Below are 19,644 nucleotides of genomic sequence, written 5' to 3'. Positions count from 1 at the left end.
ATTATAAAAATTTGGACAGGAACACATTTTTGATGGCCTCCAACCACCATCCTCCTGCCCTGAAAAAGGGTCTTCCCATGTCCCAGATGATGAGGGTGGCCAGACTGATAAGTGATCCCTCCAAGGTGTCTTGTCGTCTGGACCACCTCATCCAGAAATTTGTCACTCGAGGTTACGATGCAGATTTACTGGGTGATCAGAAGTCCAAGGTTATGGCCATGAATAGGACAGAGCTGTTGAAATCTAAAACTAAGAGCTCTGCAGACATTTTACCTTGGACCTTGACTTACTCAGTGGCTAGTCCCATTCTTCATCATGCATCCAAAGCTCTCTGGCCAATAGTCAAGGGAGACCCTGACTTGCCAGTTTTCTATTCAGTTTGCCGTGGCAGCTTTCAAAAGAGGTCAAAAGACCATCTGATGAAAATGTCTTTGTCTATGTTAAGCCACCCGGTGCTATAGCTGCCACAGTTGTGTAACATGTAAATATTTGGTTACATGCAAGAGCTTTGTGCATCCACACAATGGGAAAGAGTACTTTATTCGCCATGTTCTGACGTGTAGGCCTACCTATGTAATATATGTCATCACCTGTCCCTGCGGTCTTTACTATGTGGGTCAAACCACAAGGACTTTTAGAGAAAGAATGGGGCTCCACAGGTCTGCTATCGATCTTTCACTCTCTGGACGTGACATTGATCAGCCTGTGGCGCGTCATTATAAAAGTATGAATCCTCCTCTGTCTGCCCTCAAATATGCCAGAATCTCTCCATGGGGGAGATAGGGCTAAGAGATTAATGTTGATGGAACCAGATGGATTTATTGTCTGGGTACCATATCTCCGCACGGATTAAATGATAAAATTCACTGTAATTCTTTATTATAAATGTTTGTGCAGTGTAATGCATTTGCATAATGTTATGTATGTTTTTTTTGCATCTTTTTCACTGTATTTTGTTTTTCATGTTTGGTATATTTGTTAATGTTCTCTGTCTCTCTTCCTCCTCCCCCCCCCCCCCCGCAGCTCCTGGAGTCACGCTGCTGCTGATGGATCATGAATATGTCCGGAACATGGCTGCCGTGGAACGCAAGCTCCGCCCATTGCTTGTCAATGTTGAGCAGAGTGTACCCGGAAGTGCGCGTCCCGATGACAACTTCCGGTCAGTACGTGCGGCCTTTCTGTCCCCGGAGCGTGGAGGGTGTGAGTATGTTGGATAGGGTATTTATGTGTGTAATGTGCCTTTGTACGGTGCTGTAGGATTGTGTCCTGAGGAAGGGGGTTATACCCCGAAAGCTTGGCTTCATTTTAATACACATCCTTGTTGTTCATATGAAATATTGCCACCAAGTGCCATTCCTTTTGGATTCTGTGTATATATATATATATATATATATATATATATATATATATATATATATATATATATATATATATATAGTGTATCAGTCCTAAATCAGATAGCTCCAATCCAAGGACAGACAGGTCCAGCACACCATCGCATATAATGCAAATACAAAACAATTTATTGAAGCGAGGTATAGGAATTCATAATACTCAGCACATCCGTGGCAGCAGCATGAGACAGCTTAACACTTAAAATCCACAGGCTTAGCCCTGACGGGCCGTTTCGGTGTCAAATCACCTTCCTCATAGGGCATCAACCATACAATGAATCCTCACAGTATATAAAGCATGGAAATACACCTGAATCAAATAATAATTAATCACAGATTCGCGCCAGCAACAGAGTCTTACCCTTCCTGCACTGCAGGCATGCTCCCACGGCGTCCCGGAAGTCTCCACGGGGCCTGGAACTAACATGCCTGCGCCTAGTGCTGGGGGAAGCAATCTGTGTACCTAGGCGCCGGAAGTGACATAGCGGTTGCCGCGGCAACGCTATACACGCTGTGTGCGCTACTCAAATCACCGCTGATATGCAGCTAATAGCTGCTAATTCACAAAATGTGCCAAAACAGCGGGCATTGGCTGGGAGACACTACTAGCTCCCCACAGCCTGTAATGTGAGAATAGCGCCAGCGTAACGTTGCCATAGCAACCACCACACCTCCATGTCAAATACAAAAAACAACACAAAAAATAAGGATAATAATAAGAAAAAAAAAATCAAAAGGCAAAAACAGTGGGTAATAAGGGTGATAAATATTTACATAGTAATTAGCATAGAATGGCAGAACATGACCATATCATAGGTTACTAAGGCTCATTGAACTGCCGGATCCCTAACTACAAGAATACTGCCAAATTCAGTTCTTCATTTAGACCTAACGGTGCCATCGATTGTAGCGTGTAAGTCCAATAGCTTTCCCGTTGTAGCAACAAGCTATGTCTGTCCCCACCCCTCTTTAATGGTGGAATGTAATCAAATGGGAGAAATCGGAAGTCACTCAAGCGATGACCTGCAAGTGCAAAGTGTCTCGCAACCGGGGGAGTATTAGCATCCAACTTGATCAGGGCTTTGTTAATTGATGAGCGGTGCATATTGATCCGCTCCTTGAGCATCCGGATGGTTTTTCCCACGTATATCTTGTCACATGGGCACTGTATAATATATACGATATATTTGGTGTTACAGTCCATCCTATGCTTAAGTTTGTATACCTGCTTCGTTAATGGATGCTGCCAGCTGCTGCCACACATAATATATTTGCAGTCAACGCAACCCGTGCACTTTCTGGCTCCTGTGCCAGTATTGAGCCATGTGGTTCTCGCCACTGTTTTAGTGCCCACATCCGTGATGACCACCTGCTGTTTAATATTGGCGCTCCTCTTGTAGCAAAACATGGGAGTCTGTTCACAGTATTTGCCAATGACAGGGTCCGTGCTGAGAATATGCCAGTGCTTCACGATGGCTCCCCTTAACACTCCCGAGTTGATGGAATATGTGTTGGGGAACAAGAGCTTCGCTCCCTGAGTGTCCTTACTGCGTGGTACTAGCAAGTCCTCCCTTTTCAGGGCTAGGCACCTCTCTTTTGCCCCATGCACCTCATTAGGATCATATCCCCGAGAGATAAAGCTCTGTCCCATCTCATCCAGAGTTTTGATGAGATCATCCCTGCTGGATGTAATCCTTACCGCTCTCACTAATTGTGAGAACGGCAGTCCCCGTTTAAGGGGCTGGGGATGAAAGCTTGTTGCCATTAAAAGATTATTCTTGTCGGTAGGTTTCTTGTATAGGGTGGTTCTGAAACCCTCTGGTGTTTTGGATACTAGCACATCCAAAAAGTTAAGCTGATCTAAGCTACTTGTGCAAGTAAACCTAATGGACCCGGCAGTCCCATTGAGCCTGCCTACAAAGTCATCCAGTGCCATCTGTGATCCCGTCCACACTATGAACAGGTCATCAATAAAGCGTAAATAAAATGCAATAAATTTGGAAAAATCTGGATCCGCCATAATGTGAGTTTTTTCAAAATCATACATAAACAGGTTTGCATACGATGGGGCCATATTGGACCCCATCGCAGTCCCCTGCAACTGTAAATAAAAGGCGTTATCGAACAGAAAATAATTTTTATGCAAAATAAACCCAATAAGTAATAACAAAAAATCGATTGGAGGACCTGCATAGTGTGGACTGGACTCCAGGCACCTTCTGACAGCTGCCATACCTTCAACATGACTGATGTTGGTATACAACGACGTAACATCAAGCGTCACTAAGATACAATCAAGTGATGGCATGCCAAATTGGTCGAGCTTATTGAGGAAATGAGTCGTATCCCTGAGCCAATATGGTGTATTTTGTACGACATCCTGCAAAAAGTAATCCACAAACTGGGATACAGGTTGTGAGAGGGAACCAATCGAGGATATGATTGGCCTCCCAGGTGGGGAGACCAATGTCTTATGTATCTTGGGTAAGATATAGATGAGTGGCACCCTGGGAAACTCCTGTGTTAGGAAATCCAGAGTGCCCTCATCCAACCACCCATTCAAGCTACCCATATTAAGGATAAAATTCCAACTCTTTTTTATAACCTACTGTGGGGTCATTTTTCAACTGTTTGTAACAGACCTCATCGGTCAATTGGCGCAACACCTCATTTATATAGTCAATGCGGTTTAGGATTACGGTCGCCCCGCCCTTATCCGCGGGACAAACCATGATTGCGGAATTTTCCCGCAAGGACTTCAAGGCTAATTGTTCAGTTTTGGCAAGGTTAGACCTAAGAATCCTTGACCGCTTGACCTGAGGGATCACGTCCTGTCTGACCAGTCTAATGAAGGTGTCTATGGAGGGATTGTTAACCTGTGGGTCAAAATGAGACTTCACCTTAAAGGGACAAGCAATTTTAATCTCACCACTGACAGCGTTATCAGTGGGGTGCTTAACAAAATAATCCTTCAACCTAAGTTGTCTCTGGAACTTGTACAGTTCGACCTCACAGTCAAATGGATTCTGCCTGTGGGTCTGAACAAAACTGAGTCCCTTATTGAGTACGGACAACTCAGGTTCCGTCAATACGTACACAGATTGCTTCCCCCAGCACTAGGCACAGGCATGTTAGTTCCAGGCCCCGTGGAGACTTCCGGGACGCCGTGGGAGCATGCCTGCAGTGCAGGAAGGGTAAGACTCTGTTGCTGGCGCGAATCTGTGATTAATTATTATTTGATTCAGGTGTATTTCCATGCTTTATATACTGTGAGGATTCATTGTATGGTTGATGCCCTATGAGGAAGGTGATTTGACACTGAAACGGCCCGTCAGGGCTAAGCCTGTGGATTTTAAGTGTTAAGCTGTCTCATGCTGCTGCCACGGATGTGCTGAGTATTATGAATTCCTATACCTCGCTTCAATAAATTGTTTTGTATTTGCATTATATGCGATGGTGTGCTGGACCTGTCTGTCCTTGGATTGGAGCTATCTGATTTAGGACTGATACACTATATTCATTGAATGTCCCTGCACCCAGCTGGTATCCCTACTTGGAGTGTGCGTATCCCCTCTACGCCCTATCTATTATCCTTTGGATTCTGGTATGCACCTCGGTTCTGTGAACTTTATTTTCGTTAAGTGTTTGTGATTTTTTTGCACCAGAGTGCATTTTTGTACGTTTTTGTGTATTGGATATGGAAATTCATCAAGAGGATTTTGCTGGCACAAAGCGTTTCACGGATAAGGATGCTAACAAGATACTATTCTCTGATACGGGAGTGTTAGCCTTCGATAAGGACACACCGGATGAAGTATATGCGGACTTGCTTAAGCTTAGAAAAAGGCTAGTAGAATTAGAGTTGCATGGTCTGACCCTCTCCCAATATCACAGGGAAGGTTTGATCCCCAGGGGGTTCAGGATTACGAACCAGCCCACGATAGGGCGCTCTAACAAAGATTTTTGCAAGTCCTGGTGCCAAATACTGAACCAGTGTAGCAGAGATTTAATTGTATTGGTTGTACAGCAACTTAACAGTGACATAGCTGGTGTTCAGAGAGAAATTGAAAATTGTGAGGCAGTTGGTTTGGAGGTGATTAAAGCTGATACGGGTAGTGATTGGCTTGCCAAATTGGAGGAGTCAGTGGAGAAGTTTAAAACTGAACTGCTATTGTTTAAAAAGAATAAATACCGCAAGGTTAAAGAGGATTACAAAGAGTTAAGGGTTTATCCCTGGCTCTCTGGCCAAGCTGTACGTAGACCCTGGAGAGGGAATTTTGTAAGAAGAAAGAGGGGTGATTTCAAGCGTTCCAATTACCAATTTACGGATATTGAATCCAACACCTCGCAGAGCGACACCGAACCCACGGGGAGGGCCAATCAGAAGGTTTTTTTAGGGGAGCCATCCCAAACAAAGGCCAGAGGGCGAGGGAAAAACCCTGCAGGAGAGGGGGGGTCAAGCACCGAAAGAGGCAGAACCCAGAGGGACAACAAGAGGTGATCGTATATAATTTATCCGATCACGTATTGACGGAACCTGAGTTGTCCGTACTCAATAAGGGACTCAGTTTTGTTCAGACCCACAGGCAGAATCCATTTGACTGTGAGGTCGAACTGTACAAGTTCCAGAGACAACTTAGGTTGAAGGATTATTTTGTTAAGCACCCCACTGATAACGCTGTCAGTGGTGAGATTAAAATTGCTTGTCCCTTTAAGGTGAAGTCTCATTTTGACCCACAGGTTAACAATCCCTCCATAGACACCTTCATTAGACTGGTCAGACAGGACGTGATCCCTCAGGTCAAGCGGTCAAGGATTCTTAGGTCTAACCTTGCCAAAACTGAACAATTAGCCTTGAAGTCCTTGCGGGAAAATTCCGCAATCATGGTTTGTCCCGCGGATAAGGGCGGGGCGACCGTAATCCTAAACCGCATTGACTATATAAATGAGGTGTTGCGCCAATTGACCGATGAGGTCTGTTACAAACAGTTGAAAAATGACCCCACAGTAGGTTATAAAAAAGAGTTGGATTCTATCCTTAATATGGGTAGCTTGAATGGGTGGTTGGATGAGGGCACTCTGGATTTCCTAACACAGGAGTTTCCCAGGGTGCCACTCATCTATATCTTACCCAAGATACATAAGACATTGGTCTCCCCACCTGGGAGGCCAATCATATCCTCGATTGGTTCCCTCTCACAACCTGTATCCCAGTTTGTGGATTACTTTTTGCAGGATGTCGTACAAAATACACCATATTGGCTCAGGGATACGACTCATTTCCTCAATAAGCTCGACCAATTTGGCATGCCATCACTTGATTGTATCTTAGTGACGCTTGATGTTACGTCGTTGTATACCAACATCAGTCATGTTGAAGGTATGGCAGCTGTCAGAAGGTGCCTGGAGTCCAGTCCACACTATGCAGGTCCTCCAATCGATTTTTTGTTATTACTTATTGGGTTTATTTTGCATAAAAATTATTTTCTGTTCGATAACGCCTTTTATTTACAGTTGCAGGGGACTGCGATGGGGTCCAATATGGCCCCATCGTATGCAAACCTGTTTATGTATGATTTTGAAAAAACTCACATTATGGCGGATCCAGATTTTTCCAAATTTATTGCATTTTATTTACGCTTTATTGATGACCTGTTCATAGTGTGGACGGGATCACAGATGGCACTGGATGACTTTGTAGGCAGGCTCAATGGGACTGCCGGGTCCATTAGGTTTACTTGCACAAGTAGCTTAGATCAGCTTAACTTTTTGGATGTGCTAGTATCCAAAACACCAGAGGGTTTCAGAACCACCCTATACAAGAAACCTACCGACAAGAATAATCTTTTAATGGCAACAAGCTTTCATCCCCAGCCCCTTAAACGGGGACTGCCGTTCTCACAATTAGTGAGAGCGGTAAGGATTACATCCAGCAGGGATGATCTCATCAAAACTCTGGATGAGATGGGACAGAGCTTTATCTCTCGGGGATATGATCCTAATGAGGTGCATGGGGCAAAAGAGAGGTGCCTAGCCCTGAAAAGGGAGGACTTGCTAGTACCACGCAGTAAGGACACTCAGGGAGCGAAGCTCTTGTTCCCCAACACATATTCCATCAACTCGGGAGTGTTAAGGGGAGCCATTGTGAAGCACTGGCATATTCTCAGCACGGACCCTGTCATTGGCAAATACTGTGAACAGACTCCCATGTTTTGCTACAAGAGGAGCGCCAATATTAAACAGCAGGTGGTCATCACGGATGTGGGCACTAAAACAGTGGCGAGAACCACATGGCTCAATACTGGCACAGGAGCCAGAAAGTGCACGGGTTGCGTTGACTGCAAATATATTATGTGTGGCAGCAGCTGGCAGCATCCATTAACGAAGCAGGTATACAAACTTAAGCATAGGATGGACTGTAACACCAAATATATCGTATATATTATACAGTGCCCATGTGACAAGATATACGTGGGAAAAACCATCCGGATGCTCAAGGAGCGGATCAATATGCACCGCTCATCAATTAACAAAGCCCTGATCAAGTTGGATGCTAATACTCCCCCGGTTGCGAGACACTTTGCACTTGCAGGTCATCGCTTGAGTGACTTCCGATTTCTCCCATTTGATTACATTCCACCATTAAAGAGGGGTGGGGACAGACATAGCTTGTTGCTACAACGGGAAAGCTATTGGACTTACACGCTACAATCGATGGCACCGTTAGGTCTAAATGAAGAACTGAATTTGGCAGTATTCTTGTAGTTAGGGATCCGGCAGTTCAATGAGCCTTAGTAACCTATGATATGGTCATGTTCTGCCATTCTATGCTAATTACTATGTAAATATTTATCACCCTTATTACCCACTGTTTTTGCCTTTTGATTTTTTTTCTCTTATTATTATCCTTATTTTTTGTGTTGTTTTTTGTATTTGACATGGAGGTGTGGTGGTTGCTATGGCAACGTTACGCTGGCGCTATTCTCACATTACAGGCTGTGGGGAGCTAGTAGTGTCTCCCAGCCAATGCCCGCTGTTTTGGCACTTTTTGTGAATTAGCAGCTATTAGCTGCATATCAGCGGTGATTTGAGTAGCGCACACAGCGTGTATAGCGTTGCCGCGGCAACCGCTATGTCACTTCCGGCGCCTAGGTACACAGATTGCTTCCCCCAGCACTAGGCGCAGGCATGTTAGTTCCAGGCCCCGTGGAGACTTCCGGGACGCCGTGGGAGCATGCCTGCAGTGCAGGAAGGGTAAGACTCTGTTGCTGGCGCGAATCTGTGATTAATTATTATTTGATTCAGGTGTATTTCCATGCTTTATATACTGTGAGGATTCATTGTATGGTTGATGCCCTATGAGGAAGGTGATTTGACACCGAAACGGCCCGTCAGGGCTAAGCCTGTGGATTTTAAGTGTTAAGCTGTCTCATGCTGCTGCCACGGATGTGCTGAGTATTATGAATTCCTATACCTCGCTTCAATAAATTGTTTTGTATTTGCATTATATGCGATGGTGTGCTGGACCTGTCTGTCCTTGGATTGGAGCTATCTGATTTAGGACTGATACACTATATTCATTGAATGTCCCTGCACCCAGCTGGTATCCCTACTTGGAGTGTGCGTATCCCCTCTACGCCCTATATATATATATATATACACACAACCAATATCCCTACTTTTGAGTAGGAAAAAAAGCACTCGCCACAATCAATTTTTCAGAAAAAAGTTATTAAAAAAGTGATTAAAAAAAGCTTGTAAGTGGTACTGTCCTCTTTCAACGTTTCGATCACCATTGTGATCTTTGTCAAGGAGTATGTTCAAGTACAACAGCAGTTACATGTCAACAAGATTCAAGTAGACAACAGGATATTTTCCATGGGATTGGAGTAATTGAAATGACAGATGTTTATTGGCTGCTATGGGTAATTCTCCACTTTGTCTCCTAAGCTTGCTACATTTCCCCTTATCTCGCTACATGGCTTGATACTTGTCCCCCATAGTTATAAAAATTACACTGACTGCAGAGTTGAGTGCAGTGGCTCAAAAGCTGGACATGAACGGTTATTCAGGACTAAGTAAGTCTCTCATAGGTCCTAAATGTCCCTAAAAGCAATGTGAAAGATAAGCACATCGGCACTAACCACAACTTGATATAGTGGGCTGTCACCTCCACTGCCACAAGCCAGTGTGCAGATACTGTTACAGTGTCCAGACTGACACCAATGTTAAGGACATTTTTGGTCAAATATATTTTAGCTGGTTCCTCTGAAAATTAACTGGATCCAATCCAACACATGAGGATTCAGGATTTCATGCCTCCCTAAGCACACATTTCTCCATTCACAAACCTGCTTTATTCAAAAGTTATAACATACTAAGGCTGAATTTGGTGATATGCCAATGTGAGATCAAGTGACCTATGGTAGTTAATGATTTGCAGGCTGAAATAGGAAGCAAAGAAGACAAATTAAGGATTTATTATAAACTCTTCTTTTTGCGCTAAAACTGGATCCAATATAAAGCAAAGAAGGTATGACTGAAGCAGTATGTATATATGTATGTAGGACACTGCAAGCTACAATGGCATAGAATTGTGTATTTGTCAGCATGTTGCTTTTAACATTTCAGATTATCTATACTGTGTGTAAGTGGCAATATGGGGAGCGGGAGATCTTACGTTATTATGACTGAAGAGATGAGTTGATAAAGGTGTCATAACAACTTTATGAATATTTTTTTTAATAGTTGAATGTGTTATGGCAGTGGTTCCCAACCCTGGTCCTCAAGTACCCACAACAGTGCACATTTTCCAGGTCACCCGGCAGGTGCACTCATTATTCAGGCACATTTGAAAAGATCCACAGGTGGAGCTAATTATAGCACCTGTGATTCTGTGTGGAGACCTGCAAAACATGCACTGTTGGGGGTACTTGAGGACCAGGGTTGGGAACCACTGTGTTATGGCTTAGGGATCATAGTAACAATGTTATTGTTAATGATGGTAGTTTATTTACTGATATATTAATATAAGTAGTATAATCAGCTTAACTAAAAAGTTCTAATAAGTTAACATTACATTTCTCAATTTGTCCATTCCCTCTTCATGTATGTATTATGCATCTAAGTATTTTTATTTATACATAATACAATGTTATGTAATTCATATGTCAGTAGATAATGAAAAATGTGTTATCTAAACCCAAGGTAAAGCACAATAAAATAACCATAAAGTATACCAGCCATCTACAGTGTGTATTCTAGAAGCAGACATTTTGAAAATGCATGCATTCAATGGGAGACGGTGACATCAGCGAGTCCTTGTTATAGTGATGTCAGAATTTTATAATGCACTAGTTGTAAAACATTGACATTAATGACATACTTATATTGGTTTAACTCCTTTACTCCAGGGAGAATAAGCGAAATGGGAGATGTCTGTGATACAGGGGGTGTTGTCATGATTGTGTCATCCTGGCCCCGATCCACTGTGCAAAGCCCTGATTTGCATCATCAAGCCCCTGAAATACTTATTTTTTTATGGAAGTTGGTGGCATCTGGTAAGCTGGCATACTTTCTGTGCAGCCCAGGAAAGCCACACATAGCTTTTACATTTTGCTTAATCATTTTCATATGCCTTTAAATGATTAGATATGTACCTAAATGTATTGCTATACATCCCATTGTGCATGAGTCCTGTGTGGCCATCTGCATAAAGGAATACAAAGTTTTCTATATAGGCAACGTCATCTACAGATGACTTTGCACATCAAATAGAAACTCTTTCAAGATTTGCTTAACAAAGCTTATAAGGGGTTGGGAATTGTGGAAAACCTCCATTCTGTTTACAACTATTTAAAATGAAATCCGTACTTTAAGAGTGTGAATTAAATTAATACTAATTTCTGCACTTTAAGGGGGTATTTATTAAAGATCGCAGAGAGAAAAAAATTGTGAGAGATAAAGCACTAGCCAATCAGCTTCTGCCTTATATTTTACCGACTGTTTGAAAAAAGACAGTAAGGAGTTGGATTGGTTGGTACTTTACAGTATACCTCACAATTTTATTTCTCTCAAAGCTTTAATAGATGCCCCTCAAAAGACTTGTGGATAAATCATGCTGTATAATGCACACACATCATATCATTATTATATCAAATGAATTGAATGCTTTCTCAGCATTGTCTTGTCTGTGTGTGTATTTAAATGTGTCAGGTACAGTATGTCCAGCAAACCACATTTTGACACTTTATTTATAAAATGTGCTACTATTTGATCGTGCCTGTAGCAGGGACCTCTTCTGCAGTCCACAAGTGTAATTGTCACTCTGTTCATATTACAGAGACCATCATGTGGCTCCATCTGCTGGTACTGCTCATTCTTATAACCCTGTATAGACGGTACAGGTATAGCCTGACACTGGAGAGCCTAGAAAATAAATATGTACTGATAACCGGATGTGATTCTGGATTCGGGAATCAGCTGGCAAAGCAACTAGACAGACGTGGACTGAGGGTCCTGGCCACTTGCTTCACTGAGAAGGGTGCTCAGGAGCTGAAGACGGACACCTCCAGCAGACTGCAAACAGTGATCCTCGATATTTCAAACAAGCAAAGTGTCATCTCTGTTCAGGGCCGGTGCAAGGCACCGGAGCGCCCCAGGCGAGTCGGGCTGGGGGCGCCCCGGTGCCGGGGGGGGGGGGGGGGGGGTACCTTTCGTTCGGCGCTCTCTCTAATCAAACCTGGCGGAGGAGGCAGCGGGGGTCCCTGCAGTCTATTAAAAAGCACGAGCGCTATCCGCCGGGCTATGCGGAAGCGCTTCTAGTGTGAAAACACTGGCAGCACGCTGATTGGCTGCCAGAGTTTTCACAATAGAAGCGCTTCCGCATAGCCCGGCGGATAGCGCTCGTGCTTTTTAATAGACTGCAGGGACCCCCGCTGCCTCCGCCGCCAGGTTTAAATAGACAGGTACAGGTACCCGGGCGGCATTTTCCGCCCTCCAGTGGCCGGCGCCCTAGGCAAATGCCTAGGTTTGCCTAGTGGTGGCGCCGGCCCTGTCTCTGTTGCTAAATGGGTCTCTGATATCGTTGGTGACAAAGGTCAGGATGTCACCAGATATATACAGCAACAGTACTATACATATTTAGATCTAAAATACTGTTTTATTGTATGTTGATCTTTACATGTGGTAAGAAGATTCCCATTTTATTTCTAAAGGAATTGATGTTTGTGTTTCTTTTTAGTTAATTTTTAATTATGTTTTGTTTTACGATTTGGGTGTTTCACTCAATTTACACAGTTTGAGATTGAGATAAGGATTTATTCATTGGTCAAACAATAAATAATCAACAAAGTATGTACAATAACACCATATATACATATTAAAATTATGCCGCCCTATCCTCCTAAATGTTATGCCTTATTTTGCCCTGATTATGGAGCAGAAAATGCTGCAGTGCAGTTCTACCTATATGGGTTATGTTTTACCCTATCTGCTTTTCAATAGATTCAGTTGTAACATTCTGTGAGAATATCAATAGCTGTATAATACAATTGTATCCAGATCAACTATAATACTTTCATGTGTATCATGTGTATCAATCTTCTGGCTTCAATGTGGCTGGCAGTGACTTCCTATTGAAAGTCCGACCTACCAGTCACTCAAGGCAGTCCCATTGGGAGGTGTTTCCTCCCTCCGGAATGCCTCTCTGTGCGAAAATGCGCGGCAGCCCCCAAAACGGGTTTTGCGTATGCGCAGTACCGCGGATGATGCACCAGACCCGGGAACCTGATTAAACCTCTGGGGGCTGCTGCAAAGGCAGCCCATGGAGGCCTGGGCCAGCGCATGCGCAGTATGTATGAAGTTACTGAGCATGCGCTGTTCAGGGGACCGGCAGGTGAAGGGAGCGCGGCAGCGGCAGAGGACGGTAAGAAAAATGTAAGAGCCACCACTGCTTGTACTGCAGAACATATGCACCTAAAGACTTTTTTTTTATGCCTACAGTAGGTCTACATCTTTCCTGCACACATTCAGAGAGTAAATGAATTAATCCCACTCTATGAACCCCACTGACTCCACCACATAGGGGGATATTTACATTCGGAGAGGAAATACCCCCAAGCAACAGTCACTAATTAACTTCCACTGGAAATTTAAAGTGGACAATGATAGCCAATACCTTTATTATTGTATTATTGCAGTACAATATTGCATTTTCTTTGTAAATTTATCTGAAATGTTATTAGCGTTCTTATTGTTCTGTAAATATTCTATACTGTATATCACATAAAACAAATTATTATTGTACTAAAAATTAGAATACCAATTGTTAAACATTATTACTTGCCTACAGTATATGTTTACTGTTATGGAAGTCCATTTATTTATATATGCAAAGTCTATCTAATTTATTCATGTCGCACGCAATCAAAAAGTGAATGTCCAGATTTATAATCAATGAATATTATTTATAAGTGTAACCAGATTAAACTGTATCATGGATAATAAATATAACAATACAGGTATTATAATTAATAACGATTATTTTTCCAGCATCCTGATATATATATATATATAAATATGAATGTGAATACAGTGCTGTGGGGGGGCGTGGCTATGAAGAAGCAGCCATTTTGTGATACCAAGTCTTTGTGTCCGCCATTTTGGATACAGCCGCATGGCACACAAAGGAACCTTATTGTCGGCCATTTTGGCCAGAGCACATGTAGTCTGCCGCATGGCATTCCGCCATCTTAGATTCCTCCACATGGCACACAAAGGAACCTTAACAATCTACAGGCTCAAACAGCTGCCTGGCAATCACACATAAACTGCCTGTACTTTCAATAATTGCTATCCACAACATTTACTTAAAATTACCTCTAACCTGCATCATGCGATACTCACAATCCTGAATAAAACTTGCACATTCATCAAACACACACTAACCCTGCAGCATACACAATTTGAATATCATTTAAGCTACAATGTACTTCTGTACAGAACACTTAAATGGCACCATACAATCTAAGGACTAATCATACCATAATCACATCACATGCCTTTACACACACAATCCGAGCATCACATGCAAGCAACACTTGTTACATATAAGTTGGTTTTATCCGCTATTTTATCTAGATATTCTCACTGGATATTACACAAAGCATTCACACTCTTTAATACAAAGAGTCCATACATGTTCACGCATAGCCTTACACATGCATTCAAATACATGCGTCCCTTTGAGAACAACACACTCACTTTCATACAAAGAGTCCATACAATATACTACAGAACTCCTTTGCAACCACACTAGGACACACAAGGGCCAGTCCAAACACCAATGTTAACCGTTTAACTACACAAAGGCCACACTGCAGGCCGGAGCCTGAGCACATGACTACAATTGATTCCAGGTCTCATTCTGCTTACATAGTAATAGCATCCACCATGCTCAAATCAGTTTAATCACTACAGCTTATCCTTACAAATACCAATCTATATGTTTATTCATAATCTACCAACCGCTGCTATATGTAGCTATTGTGAAACACAATACAATCCATGATGATAGCACATGGCTGAGCACATGGCACATAGCCGATAGGCCTACACTTTATCCACATGTAAACGTACACAGCTATCTCTACCAATTTAAACATATCCTTGCTCACAAATCATAACAGCTACACATACCCATATATATATATCAGATTTCAATCCTTACTTTATCTCTTACAGTCACGTTTCACATACCTTCCAATCATTTGACCTTCTCAGACCATCAACACTCCATACCTGAACCATACTCTCATGAATAAGCTCTATCTCTTATCAATATTCCGAGCCATGCCTGATACACTTAAATAAACATTTGATACTTATCCCTCAAACATGTCCTGGTGAATTCAGTCCCATAGCTCCTTCCGTCTGCTGCTACAAAAACACACTGAACCATTTGATTCTCTCTTGCTTTCAAGAGAACTCTCGGGGGAGGGGAGAATCCATTCATTCACCTGGTATCACTAGCCTATAGACACGCCCCTTTGTTTGCTGTGTCCTGTAGTTCACTGGTGTTTGGGAATGTTAATGACTTCATCTCTAATGCTGGTTTTCTCATGACTACTCTAATAATAACTTATAATTTGTTATAACATGTGAGTGCAATATGATATGGAATTCTAATAACTGTCATCTGACAGCTAATATAATTCTACACATTTAGAGACTAATCATGACATGTATGCTGGAAGGTGTAACTTGATATGCAATATTTCCTGGCTTATGGGATAAAATGATTATGTATTCCTGACTATATTAATGTTATGGGCATGGTTATAATTATAATTATGGAAATTATATGCTGGGAAAAATTAGGCATTGACACTGTATAATATGTTTTGAAGCACCAAAACTATATCTCATTCTTTCCCTTAGGCCTTTGGGGCTTGGTGAATAATGCTGGAACCGGGATGCCTGGAACACCCAATGAATGGCTGTCCAAAGAAGACTTTGCAAGAGTGCTGAATGTTAATCTGCTTGGGACTATTGACGTGACCCTTAATCTTTTGCCATTAATCAGGAAATCCAAAGGACGCATTGTCAACGTGTCCAGTATTGCAGGAAGGGTGACCATCTGTGGGGGAGGATACTGCATTTCTAAGTTTGGAATTGAAGCTTTTTCAGACAGTCTGAGGTGAGAAATGAATCTATTGTTGTTAAAATTTTAATATGTTAAGGGGAAATTTATTGAATGACATATTTTATCTAAACCACTTCCATTTTCTGACACATTGCGTTCCTTATTCATAAGATTTAGAACACTTTGCTGTACAGGAGAATATGTGCTGAATTTGTGCTGCTATTTGTAGGATTCTACTTGTGCCCCACACCAATCATGGATATATAAGGGACCCTTTCAGCTTAACTCCAATTACAAGCTCCATCATGTCAGGAAAGGGCATGATCTAAAAGGGTTGTGGTTAGCATACTGGTGGATGGGAGTCAAAATAAAGATGCTAACGACATTTTCCTGACTAGCACCAGAAGAGCGGCATCAGAATTCTGATTTTGAAATTGTGAATCCTGCAGTTTACCAAGCAGTTGTTGCGCTGCCCTGCTGATTTGCCCCTCCCCCATGCTGTTACATCCCCTCGCAACCATGTGAGAGGATGTGTTCTGAAAACACATCCCCTCACATTTGGCTGCAGGTGGAGTAATCATTCGATGGTCACTGACCATCGAATAATTTCTCCTGGTCTTGCAAATATAAGTCAGTGGTGGCTGACTTTTATTTGTGGGTTCTGGACCAGAGAAAGGTCACATGATGTCAGCCGCCCACCCCTGGCACACCGCGTCACTTTACATGGGAACCGTTACCCCCCCCCCCAGAGAAGCACAGAAGCCCTATACATTTACATAACTAATTATGCGCAAGCGCAGGGCACAAACACAGTTCCCCCTGTGCGAACGCGCGGAGGACCTTATAGATTAGTACACTGGTCCTATCCCTAATCCCTACCCCTAACCTAAAGTCTTCCCCTTAAAGGCCTCCATACACTATGCCGAAGTATCGCATGCAGCCTCACATGTTATACCTTGGCAACGATACAATGTCACATCGGATCAGATTTGGAGGTAAATCACATCAAAATCATGTAAAAAGGGCCATACAGTATACTAGTGTAGGGGGCCTTAATGCCTAGTCTGACAGTGACATGCAGGCTCAGCTCCAGCAGCCTTCACTGATTGCAGGTCTATTCTGCTCATGCACAACCACCGATGGATCCAGCAATCAGATGGTTCCCAAATGATGGTTGCATAACATTGATGGAATGGTGGAAATGCAGTAACCATGATACTGTTCCTCTGCTGTCCATTCTCACAATGTAATACTGCAGCCTGGCCACTACAGTACCTTGTTTTTCTGATGATGTCATACTTGTGGCATTGCACAATTTCTTTTCAGGAACCCAGCAATTACTATGATGACTGGGTCTGATTCCGAGTTATATGTATCTCTATTAACAGATGAAAAATTGTGAGTTTGGCATATAGCACAAGATCGTATCCATATGTCTGCCCAATTCTGATTGGATACAACAATGATGGGTCTGTCTTTCCGTGAAATACTGCAGGGTGTTTCGGGCCATGAACTGGTTGGTGACAATGTGGTAGCACAAAACCACTCTGTCTCCTGGGAGTGTGGTGGTAGTGTGTCACAAGCTCCTGTTTCAGATGTATCTCCTACTGTAGCTTGGGGCCGGTGCAAGTGCCGGCATAAAAACAATGGGCGGCACTGTCTGTTAATGTTAGGTAGAAATCCTACAACCTGGATATTTTATCAGACTTAGTCCTAGTATACAATACAGAGAGCATTCTAGTAACTAAACACTACCCATTCTAGTGACCAACAAACAACATAAAGAACAACATTTTCTTTTCTTGATACATGTGATATGGTTTGTTAATATGTGTGAGATTACTGTACATAACGTTCCATGTAATGTTTATAGGCGTGAATTAAGACCCTTTGGTGTAAGACTCTCTATTATAGCACCTGGTTACTTTAAGACTGGACTAAATAATATGAAGTGGATGAAGGACACTTTGAAGAACATCTGGAGAAATGTCCATCCAGAAATTCAATATAGCTATGGAGAAAAATATTTTAATGACTGTAAGTGCCAATACTTTATATACAATAATTCCAACCAATACTGAAGCAATTTTATTTTAGAATTAAAACTGACTAAACATTTCCTTTTAATGAGCAAATATGGTCTCTGTTTAGCATAAGCAAATGAAGGGCAAAAGCATTTATGTTTATGTTAATTAGTTGAATGATACATTTATAAAATCTGATTATATTGAATTGAATTTATTCCTAGCTAAATACACTGCCTCAATCTACTGTTTAAACTGCTCATCAAACTAAAAGAAAGATGGCAGATATTTTGGATATGGATTTATATACCGTAGATTGTGATGCATACATACCAGTTTGCAAACATGTTACAAACCCGTTGCTTATCAGACCTCCTCTTTAGTTGTCACTCAGTTGCACTTATTTCTGTCGTTAGATGATTCTACTACTGCTCCTCCTACTACTCCTACTCTATGCTGCAATGACCCCCTATTGTGTAATTTTACCTAAGGGTAACCTATTCCACCCAAGGTAATCCTACACAATGGCCCCTCGCAAAGGCAAATTCCTTCTCAAATGGACAAAACAATGTGCACTTTTCACTATATTTCACAATTCCGACCAATAGTTGTTAAGCCCAATGACTGTCGGCCCTACAACGGTTGAACTAATGATCCACACCTGAGCCAATTTGCTCTTAATGGATCAATTTGAGAGGAGTCATAACAACTTCCAGCAAAGTCTGAGATTCTAGAAATGCTATTAATTCATTAATTTGCCAATAAAAATCTGAACTGAAAAAAAAAAAGTCTAAAAATAGACAGCGAACAGTAAATAATGAAAATAAATATTGGAAAACAGTAGCCAGAAAAATGACAGTAACCAGAAATATTTACTGGTACTTCATCATCATTAATGTCACAATTGTCCTTCGTGTTAGTAATTATAGGAAGTACAAATTGCTAAAATTAATACAAAATATATATCCAGAAAATAAATTATGTTTTTTTTTTTTTATTTGCAGATGTGTCTGAGTTGGAGAAGAGTTTTCAGTTGTTTTGCAATACAGATATTACGCAAGTTACAAACTGCATGGAACATGCACTAACTGCTGTACACCCCAAATCACGGTACTCGGGTGGCTGGGATGCAAAGTTCTTCTTTATTCCCCTCTCTTATGTCCCCACTGTGCTGGCTGATTACCTGCTTACACGGACAGCTCCCACTCCTGCTCATTAGATGGTTTAAATGCAAATGACTCACTGCCCAATTGTGAATGCAGTATGTTGATTATAAGGAGGGATGAAAGGTAGCCATTGAAAGATTTTACCAAAAACACAGTGCAGATATTATTATAAGAAAAAAAAAATATTAATCAATAAGACATTTGCTTTGACCAGTTTAGTGATAAAAGTGTTAAAAATTGGAAACAGCACCAAAATGCCCCCCTGCCTTCCCCAATCCACCCATTTTTTTTTACCCATGCAACCTGTATAGTTACGCCACTGGATATTATACTATCTCTCTAGGCATATACATCTATTAACCTCTATCACTGTTATTATTTTTAATTATGGCTTGCACTATAGTCTATTTAAATCA

The 19,644-nt window shown here is 41.9% G+C and overlaps 2 protein-coding genes across 3 annotated transcripts in view; both read left to right on the top strand.

Moving 5' to 3' along the window:
- The first annotated feature begins 9,822 nt into the window (after nt 1-9,822).
- LOC146057724 (retinol dehydrogenase 7-like) lies at nt 9,823-19,378 on the top strand. 2 transcript variants are annotated; one of them, XM_083169328.1, is made up of 7 exons: nt 9,844-9,927; nt 10,808-10,954; nt 11,737-12,023; nt 12,459-12,492; nt 15,834-16,092; nt 17,912-18,075; nt 19,067-19,378. In XM_083169328.1, the coding sequence occupies exons 2-7, from the start codon at nt 10,822-10,824 to the stop codon at nt 19,279-19,281; spliced, it is 1,092 nt and encodes a 363-aa protein (XP_083025454.1). In that variant the 5' UTR covers nt 9,844-9,927; nt 10,808-10,821; the 3' UTR covers nt 19,282-19,378. The 2 variants fall into 2 exon arrangements, with proteins under 2 accessions (XP_083025455.1, XP_083025454.1); XM_083169329.1 differs by lacking the exon at nt 10,808-10,954 and having other exon boundaries at nt 9,823-9,927.
- Nucleotides 19,078-19,644, top strand: part of LOC146057725 (retinol dehydrogenase 16-like) — a 39,317-nt gene continuing 38,750 nt past the window's right edge. Inside the window, exon 1 of the mRNA XM_083169330.1 lies at nt 19,078-19,172. The gene's annotated coding sequence lies outside the window, so the exon portion shown is untranslated. The remainder of the gene's footprint in view (nt 19,173-19,644) is intronic.

The sequence above is a fragment of the Crinia signifera genome, chromosome 2 (genome assembly GCF_055691185.1).
Source record: "Crinia signifera chromosome 2, ASM5569118v1, whole genome shotgun sequence".
Taxonomy (NCBI): Eukaryota; Metazoa; Chordata; class Amphibia; order Anura; family Myobatrachidae; genus Crinia; species Crinia signifera.
The sequence above is the reverse complement of the archived record's forward strand: the minus strand, read 5'-3'. Positions and strand labels throughout refer to the sequence as shown.